Source organism: Topomyia yanbarensis, chromosome 2, assembly GCF_030247195.1.
Source record: "Topomyia yanbarensis strain Yona2022 chromosome 2, ASM3024719v1, whole genome shotgun sequence".
Lineage (NCBI taxonomy): Eukaryota > Metazoa > Arthropoda > Insecta > Diptera > Culicidae > Topomyia > Topomyia yanbarensis.
The window spans coordinates 76,775,888-76,786,880 of record NC_080671.1 but is presented as its reverse complement, the minus strand read 5'-3'; the positions used below and the strand labels follow the sequence as shown (position 1 = coordinate 76,786,880).

The 10,993-nt window shown below is 44.4% G+C and overlaps 1 protein-coding gene across 1 annotated transcript; it reads right to left on the bottom strand.

Annotated features, from left to right (window-relative positions):
* Positions 1-1,116: 1,116 nt before the first annotated feature.
* On the bottom strand, positions 1,117-7,003 carry LOC131679539 (uncharacterized). The gene is made up of 2 exons (XM_058960279.1): positions 1,483-7,003; positions 1,117-1,427 (listed from the first exon to the last, which is right to left on the bottom strand). The coding sequence occupies exon 1, from the start codon at positions 7,001-7,003 to the stop codon at positions 1,733-1,735; it is 5,271 nt and encodes a 1,756-aa protein (XP_058816262.1). The 3' UTR covers positions 1,117-1,427; positions 1,483-1,732.
* Between the last annotated feature and the right edge of the window lie 3,990 nt (positions 7,004-10,993).

Sequence of the window (10,993 nt, the reverse complement as noted above, 5' to 3'; positions counted from 1 at the left end):
TATACTTTTTCGTTTCGTTTTTTAATATAACTATGAATCATGCTCAATTCGATTTTTAATTTTTTGTCGGTTTATGTCAATACTGAGAAGAATTAAGTGAAAAACAAACTGGATTTCGTACATTCCTATTATAAACATGGTGTAATAATAGTGTAATTGAACATCACAAACATTCCCAGTTGTTCGTATTGAATTAAAAATGAACCCAACCATCTGAACAGCGCACAGTCTGGGTTGCCAGTATTTTTGAAGAAAATCTGGCAGTTCAACTAAATCTGTCTGGCAAAATCTTTAACTTGACGATGACCTCAAAGTCATCGAAATTTTGCATCCATTTTGCGTGTACTAATGGAATATGACCAGGATTTGGTTGTTACAACCTCTATAATTTAAATATCTGATAGAATAGGAGATTTCGCTGTTGGCTGGAAGCTTAAAACAACTTTGGTTGTTAGAGATAAATCTGGCATAATGGTAACCTCGCTAGGTGTAACGTAAAATTCAGAATATCTGGAAAAATCTGGCAAAATTTAATAAATCTGACGAAATATCTGGCTTGAAAGAATGTCTGTTCAGTTGGAAAAAATCTGGAAGATTCCAGATAAATCTGGAACATTGACAATGATGCGCACAATGGCTGGAGGCCGGACAAAACCTCAAAAATTTATGTTTGAAATATTCATATTTTATATATTTTTCTAAAATGCACATGTATTGAATGATATATATTCAAAATTTTATGATCATTAATTAAGAATTCGATTTTTAACATCAATTTAAATGTAGCAATGTCCGGACTTTTTAATGATTTTAATTTCCGAAGCCACAATTGCTCTGTTCTCTTCAAATGCATGTTGCTCTTTTGATTTTGATCCGATTTTAGCACAACTAGTTTCATTGTGTAGGGGAATGATAGAACTTGGTTAGCGATAATAATATATTCGCTAAATTTGCTTGGAACTATGACTTTTTGTTTAGTTATGTTTGAGGTAATCAGATCAAAAATACTTTTTTCACTAATTTATTCTGTACAAACATGCGAGAAACATTTCGGAACGGTCACATTGTACACATTCTATGAGAACGTACCTCTACTTTTCGAATATTGTTCGGACGGCAGGCGAAAACAAGATTTTTGAAAATCCGCCTTTTTTTACTGTGCAGATCAAACTAAATAACTTTATTTTAATTTACCGTAAATAATCGATTATTTGTCTTACTCACAATTGTTTGTTCTCCTTACTTTACAGCTTCCTCTTTTCCTTCCTCTATCGCTGTCTATCGCAATTTATCTACAATTTAATATTCACATTTTTCATTTTATCGGTTTTAGTAATTAATTTGTACGTTCACTTACTTCGTTTTATCTCGGAATTGATAATCTCAACTGTACCGTTCGTATTTGTCCAGTGTTTGCCTCCGCGTATCTAGTCATAAATTTGTTGCTTTAATTCACTGCTTTATATTGTTTCACAAACTTACGTATTCTGGATCTTAGTACAGCTTAATCTTTAATCCATCCACTATCCGAATAATTTCCTTGCTCACAACTTCTAATTTCTTATTCCAACGTATTTTACTATTCTACTACTATCACTTTCAAAATGGTGTTTTTCTATCCTACTTTCCTTCTTATGTTGTTTGTTTACTTATGTTGTCTGACAGTTCCCTCGCACTACATTCGTGATGCACTTCGTCGTCTGTCAGCATGACAACAAATTTGTTGCATCTGTCAATTCGACACGGGTGCAATGGTGCAACTGCCAGTGATGCCAGAACATTCCCCGGCCCGTAACCCTGTACCGGAGCTCGCATCCGGTTCAGAGTTACCAAACTCCATCACGGCTAGTTTTGCTGTTGCTCGCCTATATCGTCGACTGTTGGTGCGTACCCAGGCCTGCCGAATTCGTCCATCACCGGACACGATGACCTCCTCTATCACCCCGCGGATCCAGCACTTCCGGTTGCTACCTTCTACCACATAAACTAAGTCTCCTATTCTTAATGGTCTCGACTCACCAAACCACTTTGTCCTCTGGTTTAGCGAAGGAATGTACTCCTTGACCCAACGTTCCCACAAAATGCTGGCCAACTGCTGCGATCGCTGGAACGCGTCTCGAAGTGCTGCTGCTGGATGAGGTGGGGGAAGATTCACGCTAGGCTGATTTGGGGAGAGTCCCCGCAAAAAGTGGTTTGGAGTGAGTGCCTCCGCTTCGTCACACTCTTGAGACACGTACGTTAGCGGGCGAGAATTGATCATGTCTTCCGCTTCCACCACTACTGTCTGCAAAATTTCGTCCGTCAACCGTCTCCCATCATCAAGCGCCACGAATGCCTCCTTAACCGACCGAACGAGACGCTCCCATACTCCTCCCATGTGAGGAGCCAAAGGGGGGTTGAACGTCCACTTCGTTCTCGCGCTAGTCAGCTGATCCGCACAATCTTCTCCTATTTCTCGAACAACTCCTTCCAGTTCCTTACTGGCTCCTAGGAAGTTCGTCCCATTGTCGGACAGAAACTCCATCGTCCAACCTCGCCGACCAATGAACCGGTGAATCGCCATCAAGCACGACTGCGTAGTCAGTTCGTGAGCCACCTCCAGGTGCACCGCGCGGGTTGCCAAGCAGGTGAACAATGCGACCCATCTCTTCTCCGTTCGGCGTCCTACAGTAACAGCAAATGGGCCCAAATAATCCACACCTGTGTAACTAAAGGGACGAAGATTCGGTGTTAACCGCTGCACTGGTAGCGGAGCCATTCGTGGAACTCGAGGCCGACTTCGATGGACCTTACACCATACGCAAGACGACGACACCTTCCGGACTACTGCGTCAAGCTGCGAAATGTAGAACAACTGCTTCAGCTCGTTCTTCACCGCCTGTCGATATCCGTGACCGCTCTTCTCGTGGTAATGCTGAACAATCAGCTGCGTGATTTTATGCTGATGTGGCAGGATCGTTGGAAAACGTAGATCGAATGACAGCAACTCTGCTTTCTCTGCTCTCCCCTCCATTCGAATCAGCCCGTTTTCGTCAATCAGCGGAGTAAGTTTGTAGAGTGCACTGGACTTCTCGATCGACAGCCATTGGCTCACCGGCCGATCCTTATTCCTGACCAGTACCTTCAACTCATCGATGAAACACTCCGCCTGTGCCATCTTCATCAGCCATAGTTCCGCCTTCTCGTACTCACTTTGCTGTAGCGCCACACGTACTGACGCAGCTGCCGTCGGTTGTAGTACACTGCTCTGTCTGCTCGTTGCTTTTAGCGTCTCAATCGGCAGTTTTTTGCTCTTTCGTCTACAGTTCGACACGAACCGGATTACGCACGCCATCGTCCTCACCAGCACTGTCCACTTAGAAAAGCGATTGGCGTCCACGATAGCCTGTGCAACTTGCACGTCGTGCAGCATCAAGTGAACCCGAAGCTCCTCCGTAGTGTTAGCTGGAGGTAATTCTCTCTTCGGCCACTTTTCCACACTGTCGTACAAAAATTGTTGCCCACGTACCCACGGGCTGTTGGGGTGTATCTCCAGATCTTTACCCCATTTGGTTACCAGATCCGCCACGTTCAATCTCGTCGGAACCCATCGCCAATCTGTCAGTTTAGTCAAACTAAGAATTTCGCCAATGCGAAAACCAACAAATTGCTTGTAGCGGCGCTGATCCGACCGAATCCAGGACAGCACCACTTCTGCGTCAATCCAGAACACCACTCTACTGATCGTGAAGTTGTGATTCTGCTCGATCGTTCGTGCCAGCCTTGCCGCAAGAACCGCTGCCAGGAGTTCTATCCGCGGAATCGACAGCTGCTTCAACGGTGCTACCTTCGCTCGACTCATCACTAGCGAACACACCACTTTACCCCGTACGATTGCACGGAAGTATGCCACACATCCGTACGCCGTCTCGCTGGCATCAGCAAAGATGTGAAGCTGGACTTCTTCGACCTCATCTGATCTCGCAGTTCCGAAATAGCTTCGAGGTAGCTTAAACACTGGCACGTCTGCGAGAATGTTGGTCCGCCGCAACCACTTCCTGAACGACAGCTCAACGATTGCGTCATCCCAGTCGCAGCCTGTCCGCCACAGATCCTGAACCAGCATTTTCCCGAGAATTGTAACTGGAGCAAGAAATCCTGCTAGATCGAATTGCGCCATCACAATACTCAGAACAATTCTTTTCGTCGGGCGTTTTTCCTCTAGGAAAACCTTGTTGTACTCTGCTTTCCATTCGGTCGCAAAACGGAACTCGTCTCCAACCGGGTCCCAAACGACGCCTAGCACACGCTCGTATTCGGTGTTCTTGTCCCAGTTGAAATGCACTGCGGAATCGACACTCCTTTCTCCTATTTGTTCGAGAAATCTAGCAGAGTTCGACACCCAGTTTCTGATCCGAAATCCTCCACACGAATGGATGTACCTCACCTCACTGGCTCGCTGGATCGCTTCTTCGATAGTATCCACGCTGTCGTAGTAGTCATCTACGTAGTGTCGCTTCACGATGGCTTCTACTGCTTCAGGGTACTTCTCCGAGAAATCTGCTGCATCCAAGTTCTTCACAAATTGAGCTGAGCAGGGCGAACACGTGGAACCAAAGGTGGCAACGTCCATAACGTACACCTGCGGAGCTTCCTCACTGTTCGCTCGGAACAAAAACCGTTGCGCTTGCCTATCCTCAGGTCTGATCCGGATCTGATGGTACATTTCTTGAATGTCACCACCGAATGCTACTGGCCGTTCCCGAAAATTGCAGATTACTCTGGGAAGCGGAACTAGCATATCCGGACCTTTGAGTAACTCTGAGTTAAGAGTGACTCCGTTCACTGATGCTGCAGCATCCCAAACCAAGCGCACCTTACTCGGCTTCTTCGGATTCACTACGACGTTCAGCGGTAGATACCACACAGCGGTTTGTGGCGTACCCTTCAGTTCGGCTTCACTCGCCTTGTGCGCGTAGTGTTTGACTTGATAGTCCTCGATCTGCTGGCACACGTTTTTCTTCAAGTCTGAATTCCTGTTCAGCTTACGGTCCAGAGCCTTCATCCGGCGTACAGCCATCGGATAGCTGTCAGGGAATCGTCGTGCGTCCTCACGCCACAGCAACCCCGTTTCGAAGCGATCACCCACTCGCTTCGTCGTTGTCTCAAGCATCTCTCGAGCTCTTTTCTCCTCCACGGGCTCCGGTACAGCGAACGTCGCAATCGCTGTCTCATCTAGCATGTATTGCTCTCGCATCATGTCATGGAGACCTTTATTGCTTGCTGGAACGATCGAGTGCAGATTCAGGTAGGTGTACGCACTCGGTCTTCGGTTCTCCGAACCATACACTGTCCAGCCAATCTTCGACCGCACGGCAATCGGTTCGTTTGGCTTACCGACCCGCGACTCCAACGGCGCAAATAAGTCGACGTTGTCTAGCCCGAGTAGGATTCTCGGCTTTCCCGATGGGTAATCTCTCACCGGAACGCCTGCAAGATGGGAATATTTTTTTACCACATCTGCGAATCGCACGTTCTGCTTCGGCAGCACCAACTCTGATACCGTTCGAGTGTTGAACAGCGGAAACTTCTCCTTCGAACCCTTCGCCGACATCATCAGTTCGACCTTCCTCGAATCGTTCTCAAAGCGGTTGATATTGCCCGTCCACGTCACTATCAACGGCTCTAGAGTACCTTCTGCTTTCAGCCGCCTGGCCACCAGATCATCTACCAACGTAGCCGACGACCCTTCGTCGAAGAACGCAGTAGTATCGAACTGTCGTTTGCCCACGTAAAGCGTCACCGGCATCATACGGAAAATAACCGCACTATCTGCCTTTTCGGTAGCATTGCATTCTACCTTCTGCAGCCGCACCGATTCCTCCACTCGATGCAAAAGTGGATGATGGCCTCCACGACAATTTTGCATGAAGCATCGAATCTTCGAGGTGCATCTGCTGTTTCCGTGCTTGTTCAAACAAAGACCACACAGGTTTTGTCGCTCAACCTCTCTCAACCTGGCGGCAATGTTCATCCGCTTAAACTCCTCACAGCACCTGATGAGATGATCCGCTCGTTTACAGATCCAGCACGGCTTAGTTACTGTCTCTCTTTGAATTTCATCAGAAACCTGGTCCGCGTCATGGAGATGTACAAACTCCTTCTTTCGGGAATTTCCTTTCCCCATTCGCGAAGGCTCACGCTCGCTTAGCGACAATGTCGAGAACTCCGTCACCTCCGACACATCCGAAACGATGTCATTTGTGAAGTTCGTGAACATTCGCAACGGACTGTCCACCTTCCCTCGCTTATACCGGACCCAATCCAGTTTGTAGCTCGGTGGCAACTTGTCAACTAACTCCTGCACCAGCATCGGATTGTTTAGGTGGTCACAAAGTCCTGACGCTTCAAGGTGGTCGCATAACTGCTTCACCGTTATCCCGAAGCTGATGAACGTCTCCAATCGATCAGCTCTCGGTGACGGCGCGTTCCTCACCTTCGACAGCAACGTTCTGAGCAGCTTCTCCGGTTTTCCGAACAGATTTCGAAGATCCCTGATCACATCCGGAACAGAGTCCGGTAGCACTAGCCGACTCCTGACCGCCTCAAGTGCGTCACCCTGTAGACAGTCCTGCAAACGCTTCAAATTCTCGAGGTTTGAGAATCCGCAAGCTGTAGTCGTGTACTCGAAACTGCTGATAAACAACGGCCAAACTTCTGCTTCCCCTTTAAATTTGGGAAGGTTCTGAGAGACCGCTTTGCGAGCAGCTAGCTGATCTCTTGTAATACGACTCACGATACACCCCGACCCGTTTCCATCTCCGCACCTTTGAAAGTTGCTTCGACTGCATCTACTCGGCGGGACCTCCGAAACTTCACCGTCACTCACATCTTCGTTACTTCGCTCGAATTGGCCGGCTTCGATGGTGAACGACTTATCTAACGGCACCTTCTTCGGACACGCGAGTTTATCTTCCGTCTGCAGATATCCTGGCTTTGGATATGCTCCGCGATAATCCAGCATCCAGTCATCCACCTTCTGTTCCGTTTTGGAGGCAGAAGCACCGCTGACAGCTCCATATTGGCCCTTCAATGCGTTGACCTTATTAATGCTGTCGTCGAACTGTTTCCGAATAGCATCCCGCTTCTTCGAGAATTCACGTTCTGTGGCCAATTTAATTTGTACGTTCACTTACTTCGTTTTATCTCGGAATTGATAATCTCAACTGTACCGTTCGTATTTGTCCAGTGTTTGCCTCCGCGTATCTAGTCATAAATTTGTTGCTTTAATTCACTGCTTTATATTGTTTCACAAACTTACGTATTCTGGATCTTAGTACAGCTTAATCTTTAATCTATCCACTATCCGAATAATTTCCTTGCTCACAACTTCTAATTTCTTATTCCAACGTATTTTACTATTCTACTACTATCACTTTCAAAATGGTGTTTTTCTATCCTACTTTCCTTCTTATGTTGTTTGTTTACTTATGTTGTCTGACAGTTCCCTCGCACTACATTCGTGATGCACTTCGTCGTCTGTCAGCATGACAACAAATTTGTTGCATCTGTCAATTCGACACGGGTGCAATGGTGCAACTGCCAGTGATGCCAGAACAAATATCATGGTCTCGTTCTGCGCCTAGGTGCACAAACGTGTTTAAGGAGATTTTAATGTTTTGTTGCATATATGGAAGCGCATGGTGTTTTGTGCAAGATAATTAGACAATCTACAGTAAACCAACACGTTATACAATGGGCTTAAAGCAGTATTCTTCATTTTTATGATATTGTTGATATTAGTGAACAGTAAAGGAAAATCTATAAAAATGGGATCATAGTCATAAGAAAGGTTCAATGACACTGTATGGAAAAATGCATTTAATATTTTATGACTTTTGTCATCAAAAATTAGCTCAGCATCTCAAAATTAGCTTAACTTATGACTTTTTTTTTATGTTTTGTCTGACTTGTGTTCGAAGATCCGCCACTGTGCACCCAAACAAACAAAAGTTCGTATAAGGGAGCTGCATAATCTTCTCGTTTTAAGTAATTTTGCAATACGTTTTATGCTCTAATAGTGGTTCAAGCAGCTTTCAAGTTCCAATAATGCTTAAGCAGCTTGAAAGTTCGCGTAGAACTTTATGTGAACTTTAAAGTGTGCTTTTTAAGTGTTATCCGAACTTCTGGTTGCTTGCGCAGCGTGTCGGTCTTACCACAACAGTGTACATTTTTTAAATACTCAATTAACAGTAACGAAATACACAAACTTATCTTCATCGCACACAAATAGTGATATGAAAAGTAGATCAGATTGTGCGAAAAATTGTGATTTTCAAAGCTTTTGTACTGTAAACCATAAAGTGCATCAATTAAATATAGATAAATTAGTATAGTGCGCATCAGCTTTGCTTTAAAATGTTTTGTTTATTTTGTTGACGTTTGATGAACCTATATTGTATCGATATGTCTCGAAATGCTCAAAAGAATCGTATGATTTAAAATTTGATATCTGGGAAAATTCGTGGGGTCTCGGGTTTACCCACGTGTTCAGGCATACCACCAGTTCCCCTACAATGCACTGGCTGTACCTATCCCCTAACTTATAAAGATTTCAGAGAAAAAATTCTGTCTGGCCGACTATCCTAAATTAATACTACGGGATGATGACTTTTAGAACTGTTCAACTCGTCAAGGCTTTCAATATTCATCATTTCTTTAAAAAATGAAGTGTTGCGCAATAGACCGGTTCAATTTTTGACTTCTAGCTCCAGGCTCTACTGAATCCTTTTATGGCCCTTAGTAATTGTGCAAATTTTGGTACCAATTGGTTGTGTCTACGGATCTTCCAAAAATTTCAAAGTTTATATGGAAGTTCGTATGGGTTTTCTATGATTAATAATAAAATCCACTTGTTTTGAAGTCAGGCTGCTTCTTTAGTTAATAACTTTTCTCAGCGAATTTTCATAAACTTACAATGTTCCCCGAATGTGTTCAGTAGAAGAATAGTTTTAGAAATAAATAGTGCTCGGATTAAATGATTGATGAGGTGATTTTTTATGAATTTATTTTCAATGTTAACCGATTTTCCATACAAACTTCCATATAAACATTGAATTTTTTGGAGGGTATATAGGGGGGATATAAACAAAAATGGTTAAATTATTAGTAATATTCGTTTATCAAACAGTACACAGCATCAATCAAGTGAAATCCCTCCCAATCCCCCAGTAAATTGCTTCCAAACTGATCAACATTTTTCTTGAAACGCACTCGAACTCGCTCTCTCCCAGAAAACTCTCAACTACGGGTACACGTCTATCAACCACTCTCACGTTTTTCGCCGTTTTTGTTTTGGCACGATTTTCCTCGATCGCATGCTTCATTCAACTCTGGCCGTGGAAAACCAGCAACAACCAGGTCCTCTGTTCAAAGAATGGGTTTGCTTTTTTGCCTTGCATTCAGTTGACGATTCGTGAGAGACAGATAAAGAGAGTTAGTGCAGTATCCAATGGGAAATGAGCGACAGTGAGAGAGAGAGCGTGTGTAAAGCCTTACTCGCTCAGCCGCTTACTGTGCCACGATCGACCTGCGCTCAGCTTTTGTTTAGTTCACTTTAGTTTAGCATCAGACGGCTTCCAGGTTGGAGTTTATTTGTCGGCACTTACGCTGGGAATATTTTTGTTGTTGTTTTCCTTTTGCAACTGCAGAGGTTCTTCAGCTGAAGCCCAACAGATCGGAGCAGTTTTTCGACGTTCGCGCGTTGAAGTTTTTCGTTGTCTTCGATTGTGTTTGTGTAGTGTGAATAGTGTGCGGTGCCTCACAGCACTATCTACAGGAAAGAAGTGAACGCAAAGAAGAAATAAAGATCATACTTACCTGTTCTTTCCCATTCATCTACGACACGGTGTGTTAGGGCAAGACCTGTACGGCGGGGCTTGGTCTCAACCTTATTAAGGTGTGCGTGGAGCGTTTTGGCTTCTTCTTGGACGGTTGTGCCTCTTGCTGTTCGATTTCCGTCGACAGTACACATGTAATTATTTATCCTCCCGATCGCTTATATGGTGAATTTTTAAGTGAATAGTGATCGAGTGTTTTAGAAGATCGGAGAGCATTTTCTTGGGAGGAAAGACCTCATTTTGATCGGGTTGAGGAGATTGAAACAGAATGACATGCGCAAAGGAATGGCCTTTGCAATTAACTTCAAAGGATCGAATTGAGGTGTGATACATTATCGGCCTAACTTTGAACGGGAAGAAAAAACTGCGGAATCAACAAGTGACCTGGTGTGAGGCGCATGCGTTTGCGTAATCCGCCAAGGAGCAAAGAAGAGGTTGCCACCGTTGTGAACACTGATGCCCAAAGTACTGATTTGAATGAAGCGAGAAGCAAAAACCTGATTTTCATTCATAAAGAGTTTTCGAATCGCGAGATAGCAACGACAACACTAAACAGAGCCTCTCCGCCGCACGTTACTCCAACTTCATTTGTGTACCACCGGATTCGGGCAACAGGCGGTTGAAAAACGAAACGGAAAAAACAGCAAACACAATAACCGAGTGGTACATTTCTATTATACAATGTATTTAGAGCTCACGGCTAATTAGTAATTCAATTGCGAAGTTTTTCGAGATTGGAGTGAGGTAAACGAGTTGGAAAAAAACACCCAATCTAGTGCCCCTTTTTTGCGGTCGACCCGAAGTTTCGGAGCAGATTAATTAATGCGTGACCGCGGTAGAAATTCTTTTGCGAGTCCCACGAAATAGCGATAAAACAAAAGCGAACAGAAATAGCAGAAACAATAATATTTTGAGTGTGTCTTTTTTCGGGTGACTTTTGACGGGGGACCCGCACAGCCCGATCGAGTGGGGGGAGCGAACCGTGAAATGGAAAATGAAACGAAGATCGTGTTCTTGAAATTTTAATTGTTTTATATTGTATCCCATTAAGACGTCGGATTTGCCCCCGGGGTGCAAGCAATTGCTATCAAGATTTAGCGCAAAAAAAAAGAACC

What these genes read in the sequence shown, in the direction of transcription:
- LOC131679539 (XM_058960279.1), bottom strand. Translation starts at nt 7,003, where the DNA reads ATGCTGGATTATCGCGGAGCATATCCAAAGCCAGGATATCTGCAGACG.